The 20556-nt window shown below is 42.5% G+C and overlaps 1 protein-coding gene across 1 annotated transcript in view; it reads right to left on the reverse strand.

The window, feature by feature from the left end:
- LOC124722337 overlaps positions 1–20556 on the reverse strand; it is a 433578-nt gene that overhangs the window by 219031 nt on the left and 193991 nt on the right. Inside the window, exons 5-7 of the mRNA XM_047247512.1 lie at positions 12950–13063; positions 12754–12867; positions 5685–5798 (exon numbers count right to left, since the gene is read on the reverse strand). Of these exons, the coding sequence (XP_047103468.1) occupies positions 5685–5798; positions 12754–12867; positions 12950–13063 (342 nt within the window). The remainder of the gene's footprint in view (positions 1–5684; positions 5799–12753; positions 12868–12949; positions 13064–20556) is intronic.

The raw sequence follows: 20556 nt of genomic DNA on the forward strand, positions 1-20556 counted from the left end.
GCAAATTTGGAGCCGATATGGTTGCACTATCGGTCGGGGGACGGCATTCACTTATCGTACAACCGTTAGGGCACCTACCATGACCACCAGCGGCGTACGTCGGCCCCACCAAATGCCACCACAAAACAGCAGGGAACCTCCACTTTGATGCACTCGCAGGACAGTGTGTCAAAGGCGTTCAGCCTGACCTTGTTGTCTACAAACACGTTGCCAACTATTGTCTGGTTGAAAGCATATGCGACAATCATCGGTGAAAACGTGATGCCAATCCTAAGCTGTCCAGTCGGCATGTTGTTAGGTCCATCTGTACCACGCTGCATGGTGTCGTGGTTGCATAGATGGACCTCGCCATGGACGTCGGGAGCGAAATTGTGCATCATGCAGCCTATTGCACACAGTTTGAGTCGTAAGACGACGTTCTGTGGCTGCACGAAAAACATTATTCAACTCGGTGGCGTTGCTGTCAGGGTCCTCTGAGCCATACTTCATAGTAGCGGTCATCCACTGCAGTAGTAGCTCTTGGGCGGCCTGAGTGAGGCATGTCATCGACAGTTTCTGTCTCTCTGTATCCCCTCCATGTCGAACAACATCGCTTTGGTTCACTCCGAGACGCCTGGACACTTCCCTTGTTGAGAGCCCTTCCTTGCACAAAGTAACAATGCGGACGCGATCGAACAGCGGTATTGACTGTCTAGGCATGGTTGAACTACAGACAACACGAGCCGTGTACCTCCTTCCTGGTACAATGACTGGAACTGATCGGCTGTCGAACCCCCTCCGTCTAATAGGCGCTACTCATGCATGGTTGTTTACATCTTTGGCGGGTTTAGTGACATCTCTGAACAGTCAGAGGGACTGTGTCTGTCATACAATATCCACAGTCAACGCCTATCTTCAGGAGTTCTGGGAACTGGGGTGATGTAAAACTTGTTTTGATGTGTGTAGTTGGCTCATAACTTTCATGCCTGGTAGCCAATACCATTTCTGAAGTTAACGGTCGGACGCGCCGGAAGACCCATCTGATAACCTCTCTTCACCTTGGTGCTTGTGGATTCATGGGTATGAGAGAACTCTTTTGAAAAGGGGTGGGAAAAGATGAAGTGGTTTTTTTGTGTTTCTTCAACTGGGTCAAAAACATTGGAGTAGGATCGTATCTACTGCGAGAAAAATTATTTTCTTCGAAGGAATCCTGTACTTTGGGTACGTATTCATCCTCCTTCACAACAATACTCGTTTTACCCATAGCTGCCTTTACTATGATTGCTCTAAGGTCATCTAGGTTTTTTTGTTAATGGTGCAAAGAGCTGCGTTTTCCGAGATTAACTCCAAAGACTCATGTAGACCAACCCCTTGATGTTGAATGTGTCACGGGATTACCTTATTAATTTTAATGGCTGTTCATTTCTTTGGCCAGTTGAAAATAGACCACCATCTCTGGCGGTTAAGGAACGTGCAATGAAATAATCAATTTGTTTTTGGGATAACGGCTTCGTAGTATAAGCCTATCTCATGTAGCCGTGTTTCACTCTTGTTGAACCTAACGTGAGTTAGGTTGCAAACCCGAGGGGGGCAATTTAAACGCGCTCTGAGGAGTGCTAGAAGGGTGAGGTTCGCTACTTCGATAACTTAACTTTTGTAATTTCGAACTGAAGACAGGCTGTTACTTAATCTATTGACACACTCATTCTCATGTTCCCGTGTTGCATCAAAGTTCTTCATGCTGCTCATACTTGCTAGCTTCAACTTTGCCATATATAGCGCCTTATTAGTTCTATCTCTTTTGATATACAATTCGCGGATTTGTGCACGTAAACAAAAAGTCATGGCTTAACTTGCTAACATATGAGCACGCTTATTCTACGTGTTCACAATGTAATTTGGAAAAATATGGTCCACTAATCATGATATGCTCTTCTAGCTACACTTGGCAAGTCGTTACAGATAATTTTAAATCTCGGGCAACCGCAGCTGAAATAGTTGTACACGATTTCTTGACAATTCATACAGTGAACAGATTTTTTTTTAAATGCAGTTGTTAATACACATGAGTGTGTCGGCTTTTGCTACTTCAGGGCCCAGCACTTCCCTGAATGGCTTGGCATAGGCCGGCAAGAGCATACTTTGATCGGAAAGTGTAGAGTTCGCGACTTAACGCAGACATGAGTTTCATAATTGATGATGGTCTTTTTAACAACTGAGGAGGGCTGAAACCTCACCTAGCAACGCCAATTGTTACTCTGTGGCATTCTGTAATTTATGCTGTAAGGCGCTGCAGTCATGGACTGTGCGGCTGGTCCCGGCGGAGGTTCGAGTCCTCCCTCGGGCATGGGTTTGTGTGTTTGTCCCTAGGATAATTTAGGCTAAGTAGTGTGTAAGATTAGGGACTGATGACCTTAGCAGTTAAGTCTCATAAGATTTCACACACATTTTTGTGTGTAACTTATGACATAACATTTATATTTGCACCAGAAGATAGAACTTAAAAGTTGCGAAATTGGTTGTGTTGGTTTATAAGTGACCTGAACAAATACAACTTCAGCAGACCATTGGACATTTCATTCAGTTCCATTTTAATAGTTTTAACACCTGTATTTTTAAAAAATCTATTCACTGTATGAACTGTCAAGCAATTATGTGTAACTATTTTAGCTGTGGTTGCTCCAGTTTTAAAACTGTAGAAACCAAAAACAGGATAGACCTGATTTAACGCAGTTTATCACCTGACACGTATTTCTTGATGTAAGTTTACTTGCTTGTTGTATGCACGTAAAGGTCAAGTATGATGTAAGAGGAACGAGGGGGACGACGTTCTGTTGGTGTTGGACAAGTTACATTTCTGCAGTACACTGTGTTTTCAAATTAATTTTAAGTTTAAGCTACTTGTTTTAAAATAGAGTTGTATATATTAACGTCTTTTACTGTAATAAACATGGTTTGCTACATATTTCTGAATAATATGCGACGTTTTATATGGTTGCATCACTCAGTTACCTTCATCTGCATCATGAGATGATGTTGTCGGCCATGATGTAACTGAATTCCAAAACTGCATCTTGTCTTGAGGGATATTGACCAAAGATTTCTTGATGTAATCCATTTTGTTGTTATTAATAGGCACTATAGGTATGCAGACTTGCTGTGAAAAAAAATTCAGAGGTTGTACAGCTTTCCTCATCGCAAAAGCGTCTATCGTCAAGCCAGCGGCATTTATGTTGCACGTAACACTATGCGCGGATTTTCAGCTGAAAAGTTCATCTCATGGAATTTTGAAATAGTGAGAATCCTTTTCTGGTGTCTAGGAACGAATTTACCATACGAATCATCGCTCTAGTAGCTGCTTTTATGGAATGTAAGGCACCAAGAACTGTAGTCGATAAAAGAAGCCACCTTTATTTGAACAATAGAAACTTCTTATCGTTCTTTCAGGAATGTTTTATGAGCTCAAAAACGTCATCGAGAGTATAGTATCTCTCCTTCTTCCAGTAACATGCCCCAAACTAGCTCCCTATCTACAATAAACGGAAAATTGACGACCTGTGTTATCGTAGAAAAACGTTTCAATTTTGCGGTAAACAATGCATTTATCCATTCACAACCATACCGTCAAAACAGAGAAATTTATAAAGTTCGGACAAGTACCTTTCTGCAATAAGCTACCCAACAGAGATTACTCTTATTTATTTATTGTTGGACTAATATCGAGCGCCTTGCCCGTGATCAGCGGCATCTTGTACACTGGTACCTTAGCACATTTCACAGATGTTTTGCCAATAACGTTCCTGTAATTATCTAACTATGCATATGTTACTGACAAACGTATTTGAAATGTGCTAAGAAACTACTATGTAAGATACCGCTGGTGATGAGAATGTGCGGTCGATACTAGTTCGGCAATAAGTAAATAAACGTAATCTCTGTTGGCTAGCTTACTATATATAATTCTCTGATTTTTCGGCAGATATTTGCAATTTCGTTTATGCAATTTGTAGCTGGAGCCAGCCCAAACAACTAATGCTCATCAGGTCTGTCATGTGTCAACAGAAAGCGTCGGTTTCTTCCCTGTTAAAAGCAAAGTTATTTTTAGAGCAGAATTTTGTGGGCCCATTCAAAAGAGAGGTCCAGAATTAGTCCAGTGCGATATTAGTTTTATCGATATGTATTAACATGCACAGTAAAACAGCAGTACTGGCTCAAATGGCTCTGAGCACTGTGGGACGTAACAACTGACGTTATCAGTCCCCTAGAACTTAGAACTACTTAAACCTGACTAACCTAAGGACATCACACACATCCATGCCCGAGGCAGGATTCGAACCCAGTAGTACTCCAGCAGGAGCTGAGTAGCACTGCTGCTTGGCAGTGACAATCACCGTTGGCTATTGTAGTACTGTTTATTCTTCATGTTTTACTGTCCCACATAATGTATGTCCATAAGACTAATATCGCACTACACTAATTTTGGACGTCTGTTTTAAAGAGACCCAAAAAATTCTGCTATTAAAAATAATTTTGTTTTTAACCGATGGGGCATCGCACGAAACAAGTGATGAGCGGTATCTGTTTGGATTGACTCTAGTTACGCATTTCGGAAACGAAAATTGAAAATATCTGCCGAAACCGCAAAGAAAATGCGCCTGACGACACTTGGGAATGTCACCCACACCACATGTACAATATGATCAGTGACAGAATGATCCATCAGGAGGCGACGAGAATAGTGTACACAGCCATGCTACAGTCCAAAAGGCACTGACTGCAAGATCAAATGCTTTGCGTTACTAGTGTGGTGCGTGTAGTACATGTACCCCATTGTTGTGTGGAACTGGCTAATGATGTTCTATGTAGCGGTGAGTCACAGAACACGGTACGGAAATCATATGGGTGTCCGGCCAACTGTAATTACTTGTGTGCGTTGTGGTTACAGTGAAATTCGCCGAAGACGTAACGATGTGCAGTTGTTTTCTTTTGATTTGAGGTCAGACCATTGGTTTGGATAGTGGCAAAATGACGTTGTTCAGTGTGATACTTATAGCTATGTCGTTGGTCTTAAGAACTATGTAAGAAGGTATCTTGGAATGATGGGTCGCAGTACATGGTGTGGGTATCATGTGCGTTTGTGTAGGCTTGGCAGATATCATTACCTATGAGCCCTGCGGCGGCTGTGCAATTCGGTGGAGATGTGTAATTATCTGCCGCTGTTATCCCTGGTTATTAGGCTGGCTTAATGGAAAAACGAACTCTGATAGTTACGAAAACATTATAAGTAATGATGTTCTTCGCAATATGCGGCAAAAGTTTGAAACTGAAATTTTTCTGCATCAGCTCTTTTTCTCCACAATGGAAGGAGCATTTTTACTGTGACTCGAAGACAATATGGAGGTTCAAGTTCTCACGAGGTATTAACTGATCCATAAAATTAAGGGAATTCAGCCGTAACCATACTTTGTCTGCTGCTAATATTTCGGCCGTCAACCATTCAGCCATCGTCAGAGCGAGTCGGGAAGACTGTCCAGTAATACGCTACTCTCTACTTTTTGTACCGGAAGAGCGAGACAAGTGCGCATAAATACACAAGAAATCATCATTTTCACTAACTTACTATGTGGCCAGCAGGCGAAACACTTAATTTGATTTCGGTTTCTGTATCATGATTGATAGAGTTATTGAGTTAAGTTACTACAAACCTTCAAATCCGTCGTAGCAGCTGCACGTGAAGTTGTTAGCGCCGTCCACGCAGAGGCCGTTGTCACTGCAGGGGCTGGACGAACATTCATTAATATTTACTTCGCAGGATTTCCCTGTGAAAAATAACATTGTTTGTAAGATCGTAATACGAACTTCGAGTAAGTAACAAAGTTGCTAGCTACCAGGACTATTTATTTAAATTAAACAAAACGTCATTTATTCCTTAGGAATCTTTCGGTAGTAGAATATACTAAGTTTGAGTTACGCTATATTAGTTAACTACAAAATAAATATTATGTTGCTTGGTGGGAGAAGTCAATAGAGTCTGCTAAGTAGGAATCAACCCCAAGTCTTGTATCTTACAAATGATTCTACTTTGAACGAAAGTATGTATTTACGAATTTGCAGCATGTGTCAGGTGGAAAATAGGTCCACATCTTGTTTTATAATTGCAACAGATGGTTGTAGCTCCGCCATAAGTTGCACTGAGAAGTATCTTTTTTTTTAATTTCTTGGTGGTGACTAGTTTCGGCCACCTATGTCCATTTTAAAAGCATCCGTATCGTAAATGTGACAGATACAGGCAATAGCTTATGTACAAAAACAGCTCCTGCGGTGGCGACCAAAGCGGCGCTAAGGCCGACTTAAATGGTTCAAATGGCTCTGAGCACTATGCGACTTAACTTCTGAGGTCATCAGTCGCCTAGAACTTAGAACTAATTAAACCTAACTAACCTAAGGACATCACACACATCCATGCCCGAGGCAGGATTCGAACCCGCGACCGTAGCGGTCGCCCGGTTCCAGACTGTAGCGCCTAGAACCGCATGGCCACTCCGGCCGGCAGGCCGACTTAACAACACTAAATAGACCACATAGGACGTTTATTAGAAGTATCTAATGTCCAGATATTAGAGAACACTAATGTCCGTCCTATGTGGTCTATTTACTGTTGTTGAGTAGTCCATAGTGCCCATTTAATCACCACTGCAGAGGCAGTTTTTGTACATAGGATATTGCCTGTATTTGTCACACTAATGGTGCAGGTGGTTTGAAAATCAACATAGGTGTCCGAAACTAGTCACCATCAAGAAATAAAAAAAAAGGTACTTCTCAATGCAACTTATGACGGAGGTACAACCATTTATTTCGAAAATGCCTATATTTGTACTGGAAATGGTAAGCACTGAGATCACCCACGCTGTCATGGTGGCAAGGCTCACGATAGCGACAGCAGTGCTCATCGAACATTACATTTAACGCCGAAACGACCGATACCACATTAAATCCAAGGCAGATTAGACCCAACAGGATTTTGAGGGTGCACCATATTAAAATAAGCTGATAATCTGATTCAAACGTAAACGTTGCACGGCGGCTATAGTAATGTGCCAGTTGGAATAAATCCTCTTGGAGGTCAAACTAAAATATCCACAGCACGAGAGGAGGTGGGAGTGCCGCTCCTGACTGCAGGACCTTCCGCTACCATCCTTTTAAATTACAGAATTTCCTGCACTGCCTCACTGAACGAGACAAGAGGAAGTCACATGTCGAATTCAAATTTCAGTTTATCATTCTCGACAGAGAAATTCTTAAGAACGTGAGACACATGCTGAGACAGTTCCTTCAAGAAGACCACGACAGAGTAAGTTCTCCGTTTATCATGATCTCGACGACGATGTGAAGATGAAGTTCAATTTACCTTGATTTTCGATAACAAGATGCACACGGAATTAAGTGCCCTTTCGAGCATCATTCACAGCCCAATAATGCAACCCTGCAATATGCTGTGAAGTTTAAAGGCTTTCATCAGGTAATAAAGTATTTTACATCACTGTTGTTATTGTTGCCAATATAACTAACTATACTTGTTCGATATACACACACCAACAAAAGTTTTGCATCACCATTTTTTTTTCAAAATCCATGGTACAGAAAACAAACACTGACTCTGAGGCATGCATGTATATGCATTTGCAGTGTGTCAGTCACGAAATAAAAATAAAAAATATTTTGTAACGATAAAATCACCGCCGGCCGGTGTGGCCGTGCGGTTAAAGGCGCTTCAGTCTGGAACCGCGTGACCGCTACGGTCGCAGGTTCGAATCCTGCCTCGGGCATGGATGTGTGTGATGTCCTTAGGTTAGTTAGGTTTAATTAGTTCTAAGTTCTAGGCGACTGATGACCTCAGAAGTTGAGTCGCATAGTGCTCAGAGCCATTTGAACCATTTTTTTGATAAAATCACCTGTCTCCGTTAGGTGTTTTTCGCAGCACACCTGAGCAACGTCAATACGTGGTGAAACATCCCCTTGCTCGACTGACGCTTGCAGCTCGCGTGAATCGAGCCCACACATGTTCGATTGTTTTAATATCCGGGGAACAGTCAGGCCACTCCATTATGGTGACCCTAGCATGCTGAAGGAACGTGTTCACGGGAACAGCACGATGAATGCGCGAGTTATCAACAATGGAGATAAAATTGTCTCCAAAATTTTGACAATTAGGTCCTACTATTTGTTGTAGAATCTCTTCCCTGTACCGTGGAGCAGTGAGATTGCCCTTAACAACCACAAGCTGTGTACGGTGACCCCATGTAAGGCCATCCCAGAACATTACTCCATCAACACCTTTTTGTATACGTGGGACACGGTGTTGAAGGCTCTCAGTATTACTGGACTGTCTCCAAATACGTTGTCCTCGATTATCAGATCAAAGTTTTGTCCGTAAACGACACCCGACGCCAATGCTGGAGGGTTCATTCTACATGATGTATTGTGAGTTTGTAACCGAATCCATGGTGTTATTATGTACGACATAGTGCTCGGCTTGGTCGTCGGAAATGGAGAGTCTCATCACGCAATCGTCTCCTACCAGTTTGACGCGATACATGACGTCCTGCAGCCTCTTCGACCACCGAATTCAGTCCTGGAACACTCAAACCACTGTTACTTTGCCTCCAAAGCCGTAGATATCTATCATCCTGTGCACCGCTCGAACGCGGACGACCTATGTGGTGTAAGTTCTCAGTACTACCCGTCAACTGGAACAGATTTAATGTCCGCACTTCGAAACAGATGCACGTGTTGAGCAACTTCCTTGGTTGTGAAGCCTTCTGCACATAACGTTATGATGCGGCCATGATCATTGGGCGCGGTTTTCCATGTTCCACAGACTTCTCTATTGAGTCCAAACTGGTGCTTCACTTTCAACTGAAATGCTGCAATCCATTGGAGTTTGGCATTCTACCCGTACGTACCGCGTGCTCGTGGTAGCTGTGTGTATGTTCACAATGTCAGTAGTGACCATCCGATCCGTACAGGAACAGTTACAATAGCAACAACCTGCGAGACATATCGGGCTGATGTAACATTTTTGTTGTTATGTGAATATGTTAGCTGCTGTACCGATGACTGGCCGGCCGCTGTGACCGAGTGGTTCTAGGCGCTTCAGTCTGGAAACGCGCTGCTGCTACGGTCGCAGGTTCGAATCCTGCCTCGGGCATGGATGTGTGTGATGTCCTTAGGTTTGTTAGGTTTAAGTAGTTCTAAGTCTAGGGGACTGACGACCTCAGATGTTAAGTCCCATAGTGCTCAGAGCCAGAGCACCGATGACTAAATTTCCTCTCAAGGTTAAGTTTCTGTGTAGATAGTTTCTTTCATACCATATTTTCGTGCTTCGGAGTCTAGTATACTAAGATCTATCCTTATGGAAGATCGTCTCCAATCTCCTTCCTAAGCATCCATTTGTAGAAACACGACAATACGTAAATGACCCGTTAGAGGTATACATTATCCACAGGTAGATAGGACTGCTTATAGGAATGGACACTCCAGTGCAGGACAGCTGCTCACAGGTGTCAGACTAAGCCCAGCGTGAGGCCAGTTCGGGTGAAGCAGTGGCACGCACACTTCGGCATCTATCACGCCTTATCAACGGTCGATGAATGTATTTTGTCTAAACTCAAAAATTATGAACGTCACAATTAAAAAGTTGCGGCTGATGAAATTAAATCTTTCACGCAACTGTTCATCAAGAAAATGGTAGTTAGCAAGGATGACACTGCTCCAGCGATTGAAGAAACAGGCAGAGTCGACAATCTTATCCTTCGCCCAAAAGTAAAACATGTATGAAAGAAGTCTCCCAGAACTGGAAGAAGCATTGAGGCGGTGATAGAAGTTAGGCGAACGTAGCGGTTACTGCTTCTTTTTTGAACTAGTGTCTGCTGTTGATGGCTTACTGAAACTAAAATCGTCTACTATTCAAATCTTGTGTGATGACTAAGAAAGAATAATGCATAATAATAGGAAAAGTCCAGAGGGAACTGGAATTAGGGACAAAAATATGCAATTATACGACCTAATTCATTTCTGGTTCATCCGCATAAAGTATTAACTGGAATATAGCAGAAGGCATTTATTTATGTTTGGAATTGTGGCTGAAACTGATTTAACTTCATAAGCACATCGGAAGTTGAACTTTTCACATAACAGCAGAAGAGACCTTCACCTTTGTCTATAAAGTAGACGTGACTAAACTGAAAGTGCATTCGTAGGTAATTTAATTCCATAGTTTTATTGTTTGTAGACCTTGATGCTGACCACTATCTCTTCTCTACAGAAATGCAGTAAAAACAAACTCTTGAAATCGGCAAGCCTTTCACACAGCCGCTCTTTAAATCGTCTGGGGTGTACAGTGAATTTCATTTTTATGATCAGTTGCGCGTAGGAATGAGTTTTTACTCGCACCAGAAATGTGAAGCGGTTAATGGTAAGTACTTTCATCACTCAGTATCCCTGTCTATCTGGTTACTGTTCTCTAAATTTGCATTAGCATTTAAGAGCTTTACATGTTGTTGTTGTTGTTGTTGTGGTCTTCAGTCCTGAGACTGGTTTGATGCAGCTCTCCATGCTACTCTATCCTGTGCAAGCTTTTTCATCTCCCAGTACCTACTGCAACCTACATCCTTCTGAATCTGCTTAGTGTATTCATCTCTTGGTCTCCCTCTACGATTTTTACCCTCCACGCTGCCCTCCAATACTAAATTGGTGATCCCTTGATGCCTCAGAACATGTCCTACCAACCGATCCCTTCTTCTGGTCAAGTTGTGCCACAAACTTCTCTTCTCCCCAGTCCTATTCAATACTTCCTCATTAGTTATGTGATCTACCCATCTAATCTTCAGCATTCTTCTGTAGCACCACATTTCAAAAGCTTCTATTCTCTTCTTGTCCAAACTATTTATCGTCCATGTTTCACTTCCATACATGGCTACACTCCATACGAATACTTTCAGAAATGACTTACTGACACTTAAATCAATACTGGATGTTAACAAATTTCTCTTCTTCAGAAACGCTTTCCTTGCCATTGCCAGCCTACATTTTATATCCTCTCTACTTCGACCATCATCAGTTATTTTGCTCCCCAAATAGCAAAACTCCTTTACTACTTTAAGTGCCTCATTTCCTAATCTTTACATATGCATTACAAATCTGGATGATTGTTAAATACGAGGGTTGCCCAGAAAGTAATGCACCGCATTTTTTTCTTCAACAATTCCTTATTGAACATAATGAGAATCACACAGACGAAAGAATTGTGTTTTTTATCCCTATTTTTTCACGTAATCTCCCGTTCTATGGCCTTCGTCCAGCGCAAAACAAGGGCGCGTATGGCCTGTCGGTACGAATCCTTGACCTTGTCCTGGTGGCTGAACCAGTGCTTCACTGTGTGAATCACCTCCTCATCGTCCTCAAAACGTCTTCCACGAATAGCATCCTTTATTGGCCCAAACAAGTGGAAGTCCGAGAGCTCGCAGCAACATGTCAGATGTGACAGCCGTCTTCCCGACCGCTGCAAATCGTGGAGCTCCACCGAACCTCCTTCTGATGACGTCACCCTCCGTGCCCAGCGACTAACTGTACTTCAGTCGACAGCAGATGCTCTATAGACTTTTCACAAGCGTTTGTAATATTCTCCACAGTTTCTTTCTCTGCAGTGAGAACTTCAATGCCGGCACGTTGCTTGTAACGTACATCACCTACATCTGTCGGAAGTGACAGAAATTTGGCGCGCCCATTAAGAAGACTTCAAGTAATACATACGTAACTTTTCGCATTCGGAGCATTGTCTTCGGCTGAGCAAAAAAATGCGATGCATTACTTTCTGGGCAACCCTCGTACATCTCTGTCTCTGCTTCACGGTGAAATGTCTCCGGAACTACCCAATCTAATTTGCTATGCACTGTGTGGCTGCTAACCCGTTTTCATAACCGAGGTCGCTGACGCGTGATAATACGGTGACATGTGACGCGAAGGTAATCCTTTCAAACTCTTGTGGTGGAAAAATTTTCATCATCAATACTGGGTTGGTAAAGCGACGTGAGGTTGTGTAATGCGTTCAAGTGACCTAAGATAGATCTAAAATCTATCTGCAGTGTCTCATGTGGGTATGCAGCTTTCTTGGTAGTCACACGTAAGTGAAGGGGGAATATTAAGGTCGGCAACCGCCTTGGTACAGATGATGTGTCGAGACCAGAATTCACACTTTTCTTCACTTCCATAATCATCCATAACGACGCAATAGTAATACTATACTATACAAATATTCGTTACAGATACACACACAATATAGATAACAAACGGACGTGTCACTAACAGATCATAAGAAGGCACCTGCAAAACGCATGCACTGCGCCTTCTGAAAAAACTTGTAAAATTGCCGGCTTTGGACAAGACTCAGAGTTCAAAAAGAGATCAGCTCTGATCATATATCACAGAATCTCACATCCTATGTCTTACTTAATGCGGACGCACCTTCACTAACGATATAGTATCCGTTAAAGTGACTGCACTTTCATTTGCGTCATAACTGACTCTCTCGTACAGTAAACGTAATATGTCTGTGAATATTGGCATATGCTCCATCACTTGCATTTGAACCGGCTGTAGATCACACAGAATACTTTGTGAGGTTTCCCCTCCAGCAAACAATTTTCCCCCATCTCATCGTGGGTTTACAATAGGGCTTATCAGTAACCCTGCAAGCAATGTAAAAAGTCGTAGTACCTTCGAAGCCTGGGCGACATGCGCACGAATAGCTTCCAACAGAATTTGAGCAACATCCTCCGTTCAGGCAGGGGCTCAAAGTGCACTCATCAATATCCAGCTCGCATAGTTTTCCTGTAGACAAAAGAAATATATTTAAGAAAGAAAGGACTGGTTCGAAAGATTCTTAGATTGATGGAATTAAGAACATACTGACCTGTGAAACCCACAGAGCATGTACAAAGAAAGGAACCGAATTCGTCAGAGCACAGTCCACCGTTCTGGCAGGGCTGGGATTCGCACTCGTCGAAGACAGTCTCACAGTGCTCTCCTGAAACAGTCAGAGAAAATGCGCCCATCACCTTACGCGGACATATGTAACCTAAATACAAAGATTCTGCACGCAACACGCAGATGAAGCAAAGGCATAGCACATTATTTTTTTAAATAATCAGTTACAGGACTTTAACGTGGTACGTCCGCCACCAGGCACAATTTTTGTTTATTTATTGTGTTATTTAGCTCGACTAGATTGCTGTTTTTACTACATTACAGTGCTTCTCTCAATATCAGGATAGTGTGTTAAAAATATCGCGCTTTTTTAGTTTTTATACTTTTCGTGTCTTCTGAAATCTAAAACCTCGATTCATGGAATAACTATGAGATATTTCCGTTCTCGTGTTAACATCCACCTCTCGGAGAGAAGTTAGCTGTGCTGATAAGTGTTCATTAGGTTTTACATTATTGCAGTTTAAGAACGTTTCTCTGCTTATTGCAGAAATAGCGTTCCTGTGTATTAAATGTGAATGTTGCCGTAGGTTAGTGAGTCTAGAAGAAACATGTCAGGATTGTGAATTGGTGTTTCCCTTGGGCAGTTGAACTGCGAGGCCAGTAAAGCATCAGAGGAGGCCCTCCCGTGGAATTGTAGGTTATGCAGTCGAGACAAGATAATCGGCGTATTTTTAGTCAGGTAGCTTGAAGGAGGGAAGAGACAATGGGAACTGCAAAAGGAAACAAGAAATAAGCAAAAGAAGAAAACCTCCAAAATCTCAAAAAAATAGTTCAAATGGCTCTAAGCACTATGGGACTTTACAGCTGAGGTCATCAGTCCCCTAAACTTAGAACTACTTAAACCTAACTAACCAAAGGACTTCACACACATCCATGGCCGAGGCAGGATTCGAACCTGCGACCGTAGCAACCGCGTGGTTCCGGACTGAAGTGCCTAGAACCGCTCGGCCACCGCGGCCGGCCTAGAATCTCATTTCAACACCTTGTTACCAGTTGGTTTGCCTTGTTACATCAAATAGGAGAAGGGTCTCATCCAGTAGCCAAGTAGAATGCAGTAGAGTTGTACAAACACTTTAGTGGTATAGGCCAAACGCTACAGGAAATGATAGGTGTGGAATATCAGATCACAAGCATCATGATACCTAGTGCCAGCCCTAGACAGGTAACAGTGAACAGGTGGGCTTTGTGCAGAGATTTTGATGAAGAAGTTCAGATTATTACAGTAAGAGGAGCAGGAAACAGCGTAGCTAGCAGCTTAGATTATAATATTAAAGGAGACTATGAGGAAATAGGAGGAGCAGCAACAACACACACTCGTGTGCGGTTTGCGGAGGTTTTGAAGCGCCGTGACTAAATTTGGGTTAATGCAGCCGAATAAAAAATTGCTTTTCACGGAAACAAAGACTCATACCTGCTGCTATTGGGAGGTGGGGATAAAAAAATTATGGCCTGCACCGCAGTAGGAAGAAGAAGGATAGATTAGTTGCGCATTTGACAGGAAGTGTAAGGGGGGCCACAAGTTCACAAGGCCAAAACCGCTGCGATCATTGGAGTCAGACTTGCACATGTAAGTGTTTCCGGAAAAGTAAAATTAATTTGTTTCATCAGAGCAGCTGCACGTTTTGAGCTGCAGTTCACCTCGATGATGGCGTTTGTGGAGGCGACGAGCGACGTAGTGTAGCAAAACCTGATTCACCCGAGGAGCCGACACGTTTCCATTGATCGACGGTCGAATCCCGAATGTCCCGTGCCCACTGCTATCTTACTTGACGATGTCGCCAACGACACACGTAGGTGTGATCTGCTGCGCAGCTCCATGTTCAACAAAGTACGATGAACGGTGTGCTCTGAAACACTTAAGCGTGCACCAGCATTGTGCTCTTTCGGTGGAGATGCCACAGATCACCATCTCTCCTTTAGAGCAGAGCAGCCTCTTCACCCCACGTCCTGTGAAGATCCGTGTACGTCCAACCATTTACTTCCTAGTCGTAGTTTCACTGTTCTTCTATCTCTTTCCATAGATACTTACGACAATAGCACGTTAGCATTCGAGCAGCTTCGCCGTTTTCGAGATACTCGTTCACAGGCTCTACGTCATAATAATCTGCCATTTGCCAAAGTCGTTTATCTCAATGGATTTCCCCATTTGCAGCCAATATCTTCTCTAGGATGATCCCCCGTTCGTGTCGGCTCCGGTTACATATTTTTGTTACTGCGTCACGTGCCAGCAACGCCGCCAAGCGGCATGCAACGTTACGGTGGGTGGTGGTCATAACGTTTTGGCTTATGAGCGTACATGAAAGTTGGACATAAAGTTAAAATACTGAAACAAGCAGTTTTTAAGCGGACCAGAACCGACAAGCATTCGTTTGTGAGTTGTTACTGCAGAATAATTCTCATGTAACAGTCTATAGGTCCTCTCCAGAAAACTTTCAGCTATTTATAAGGAATCTAGATGCATTGTTGAGCTACCTGTTAAACAAGAATAAACAGTTGGTAGTTTGTGGAGATTCGAGTGTAGATTTCTGAAAAGACCCTGACAGAAAAAGTGAACTTGAGTCCTTATTTGACTGCATCAATACGATTTCCGTAATGAATTTTCCAACTAGTATGCATCAAGATAGAACGACTGACTGATATTTTTATAGACAGTTGTCAAGCTAAACATTTAATGTGTACCCAATGGTTAATACGCCATGTGATAATTATGCTAATTGATGAAAATAAAGAATTTAGTACCTTACAGATCTGAAGCATGTTCATACAAAGCAGTGTGGATCCTTAACGATACCAGGATACGATGTTTTAAGAACAAGTTTAAAGACTTGGTAGAGGATGAGGTACATGAAAGGGATGCCAATGTGAAATTCAATATACTTAGTAGTAAATCCATGACTCTATTTGAAAGTAGGTGTCCTGAAGAGTTATCTGGAACGCCCGTTAAAGGAACGCGTAAGCCATGGATAACTAAAGACTTTAAAATCTCATGTAAGAGGAAAAGGGAAATTTATATAAAGGCGAGAGTAAGTCAAGATCCGACGTTACTTGCATTCAAAACTTGCAGAAAAAACTACTGGATGTCCATAATTAAAGTTCCAGCTTCGAAATGCTGTAGAATGAGATCCTCTCACCAAAAAACCAAAATTTGACTAATAGACGGAGCTGAAACGTCAGAATATGCACACCAACAGAAGCGCCTCACACAACTGTTCCTTAACTTGCGTCAGAGACGCTTAACGTGACGGTCTCCATGAAGGATCGCGAGCTGCTAGTAAAGATCTTTTACAATAATGGTGACTGTGCGCTAGTAGCCCTGTAGAAGTTCCGTACACTCAAGGGTATGAGAAATGGCATTGGTCCAATGTTTGCTAAGGGTCTGGAGAAAAAGGTTTCGAAATTCGAAAATGCAGGTTCTTTTGAAGTGCAGTGCGGCAGAGGGAGGAAAACTGTCGATGCGATGTCTGTCGAAGATGTGGGCCACAGCACTGCAGGAGGGATAGAGTGCTAGTGTGCAAACATGTAGTGCACGGGGAATTGTCCGAACGTTGGACATGCCTACAATCACGGTGCATAAAATCCTACGAAACATCCTGCATTGCTATCCACACAAAATCACCCATGTTCATGAGTTGCTTTCTGCTGAGCTGCCAGAAAGACAGGCGTTCGTTCTGGGATTTATTACTCGCATGGAAGTCGACAATGAATGGCCATGAAACATTCTGTAGACAGACGAATCCCATTTCCATCTTCAATTACATGCCAATATGCAGAGCTGCAGAATATGGGGAACGCAAAATCCGCACTCATGTCAACCCATACCACTTTATTCTGCAAAGATGATTCTATGGTGGGGGTTGACGGCATTGTTCATCATAGGGCCGTACTTTCTTTCGAGGAGATGAGTCCTGTGGGTCTTGTTATCTGTACCGTCACTGGGAAACGCTGTGGGAGGCTTCTGCGCATCAACGTCATTCGAACTCTTCAATAGCATGGATGTGTGGGTAGGAAAATTTTTATGCAAGATGGCGTTCCTCCACACATTGCGCAGCCTGTGAGTGGCTGCTGCAGATGCATTTCGGAAAGGCTAGAATTACCAACCGTAATTTCCCCACAGCCGTCCAGATCACCTGATATTCCGTGTGACTTCTGGCTGTGGGGCTATTTGAAAGGTGTTGAGTTCAGTGCTCCAATTACGAACGTAGGTGGACTGAAGGCACGCATTGCGCAATGCATCCTGAACATGACCCCCGAGACACTCGATCTGTTGTGCAACAAGCTGTTTCTCGATTTCAACTTATGACAAAAAACAATGGACAGCATACTAGACATGTCTTGCGCCAGTCTAATGACAATTAGAAACCGATGTCATTATGCATTTTGTGGGGTTTTTGGTCCCATGACAAAAACCGATGTCCTTTAGTCTTTTATGTGGTTATTCGTCCCAGGACATGTTCTACATCCTGGAGGAACTCCTCACTACGAATCAGTTCCAATGAAAGTGAATGTAATCTAATCTGGTCTAAGGAAAACTATAAACCGGTGTCTTATTGCTTTTTATGCGATTTTTCCTAGCCGATGTGGTACGACCTTCCCGTGGTGGATGTGTAACACTATTATTCAATCACTCATCTAATTCATAAAAATTGTTTGCCCTTAAAGTTTGTCGCCATATAACTGTGATATGCAAAGACTGTATGGAAAGAGCGATGTGTGTAATGTAAGAATGCTTTTCTAATGTATGTTTGTAACATATGTAAAGAAATATGTGAAATATGTAATTTAGTAAATAATATTTTGTCGTGGATTAATGAAATGAAAATTTTTGTGTATCTAATTTTATATATTTGAGCAAGTTTTCGTCTGTATAAAATGGTATACACTTAGGGACAATGTATAGGATATGTGAAAGGTAAAAGATGGAGTGCTTTTGTACTGTACGGAAATTCTTGTGGGAAGCGTAAAAGGTGGCTTGGGATTTTGGCGCGCTACCTGCAGAGCGAGCTGGAACGAGAGGATACAGTCTGTAAGCATCAGTGAAAGAGGCAACACACGGACGGAGCAGGCGATGCATTGGCCGAAATTGTTGCACAATAGCCTCGGATGACGAGTGCTGAATTATTGCTGCTTTCGTACAAGCTGTTGGGCTATTTTATTGACGTTAAAACGACACTAAGACGAATTAATTATTTCACACTTCAAGGAACTTGTACGCCGTACCATGGGTAGTGTAGGCGCCATTACTGTACGCCACGCCTAACGACTACAGCCAACAGGCTACGAACTATGCAAGACAACTTTAGCAGCGTGAACCATTAATTCAAAACTAACCTTTTTTGAATAATTGTTGTGTTAAACATAAAACGTGGTTCACCCTGTTGTTTTATTCTTAATCATTCACCTGTATAGGGTCCTTTCCTGGCGTTTGATTATTCCGAGTAAACCTGTTATAAAAACATTTGAAGCGCTTTATTCAGTATTTACAAGCACTAATTTACGTCTTTGAATAACTGTCTGAAAATAGTTGTGGAGAAAGTAATGTATGATTTAAATAGTAAAAGGGCTGAAACGAAATTTTACTTTAAGTACTGAAGTAGATGTTTTGAGACAAATTCCACATTTTTAATATTCTTACTCTCTTTGTGATAATAAGTAAAGTAAAAGTGAGTAAATAAGTTTTGCTAGAAGGATGAACTCGTCATGCATAAATACAGAGGTTTTGCAAGTTTAATTTTTGAGTAAATTACAGGTAAAATTCTTTCAGTTATAAATGAAATTCAGTAAAGTAGAAAGGGTTAAAAAAGAAAATTGCTTATGTGGCTCAGTAACACTGAAGTAGGGTTGCATAAAAACACTGAATGACAATATAGAGTGACCACACCCTATCTTTGGCTTTTGACAGAGTATTTGTTAAGAGAAAGGTATAAACAAAGTTTCTCAATAGAATTTAGATGTGTGTATTATGCTATTAGAATATTTAAGTACTTAATTTGTTGGTTATACAAAATGCAAACATACAAGTCCCTCCTGGCCAAATATTTTTAGCACATAGGCATGATTACAAATTCGTGGCCTTTCTAGATCAAAACTACACTGGCGTCTAAAATTAAAGCAACAAACCTATATTTCCCCATTCTGTGTCTATGTCACGATATAATCATACAAACTGTTAACAGATGTCCGTACAATCGTATTCTACACGGAAGATGGCATTTCTGTCAACGGAAAACCACGCAAACCATGACGTCAGGGCACGTATCAAACGGAGTAATGTTTGCCGAGTAGTCGCACATCCACAACCGCTGTGTACACAATCACAGAATGTGTAGTATGACACAGAACACAGGTCTACTAGACTCTCCGTGGTGGAGGGCCATAGGAAGAATGAAAGCAGGGCAGTCGCAAACTCACGTGGCTCGATGGCTTAGCGTGAATTGTTCTGTTGTTTCTCGGATGTGGAGACAGTTTATAGAGACCGAAACTGTATCCCACAGACCAGGGCAGGGCCGACCATGAGTGACATTAGAAAGAGAGGACCGTTATTTGGCTGTAAGGGCATGGTGGTACCGTCTTATAATTGCGTAGCAACTGGCATCTGACCTAGCAGCATCCACTGGAAGTGTTGTATCGAGGCAAACGGTGTAGAGAAGGCTTCGACAGAGTGGCCTTTATTGTCGGAGACATGCTATTTGTGTGCCTCTAACGAGTCTTCACAGAAGGGAACGTCTAAAGTGGAGTCGTCAGCATGCCACCTGGACAGTCGAACAGTGGGCCAGTGTTCTTTACACAGATGAATCCCAATTTGGTCTGGAGAGTGATTCTCGACGGATTCGCATCTGAAGGGAATGTGGAACACGATTTCGAGTCACGAACATTTTGGAAAGAGGCCGATATCGAGGAGGATCGCTGATGGTGCGGGCAGGGATTATGTTGATCAATCGAACATCTCTTCACGAAATTGTACGGTGAATCGGAAAGGTTTAACTCGTGTCAGGTACCATGACGATGTCTTGAGACCTTATGTACGGTTGTTGTTAGGTGCTGTGAACCCAGACGTCGTAATGATGGATGATAATGCTCGACCTCATACAGCACGAATGGTTGATGTTTTCTTGGGAACGGAAGATGCTGCACGCATGGCGTGGCCTGGTCGCTCTCCCGATTTGAATACCATAGAGCATGTCTGGGATGTACTAGGAAGACGGGCTGTAACACATCAACATCCACCAACCACTCTCCAAGACTTGAGAGAAGTTCCGCGGGAAGAATGGACGTTATTTCCTCAACATGACATTGACGACGTTATTCACAGCAGCTTTCTCCGTCGTTATTAGGCCTCTGTTGCTGCCAGTGGTCGTCACACCCCATACTGAGCGCATAAACCAGCTGTCGGAATGTGTGTGCAACTCTGCTAAGTTTGAAAAAACGAAGAACATTTCTTCTATTTTTGCATGTTGCAGTTGTTTACGTTCTGTATTCTTCACATTGTTTCTACCTTCCTGTCATATGTTTCTACTGTTTTGTGGCAAAATAAAC

This window comes from Schistocerca piceifrons, chromosome X (assembly GCF_021461385.2).
Source record: "Schistocerca piceifrons isolate TAMUIC-IGC-003096 chromosome X, iqSchPice1.1, whole genome shotgun sequence".
NCBI classification, from domain to species: domain Eukaryota; kingdom Metazoa; phylum Arthropoda; class Insecta; order Orthoptera; family Acrididae; genus Schistocerca; species Schistocerca piceifrons.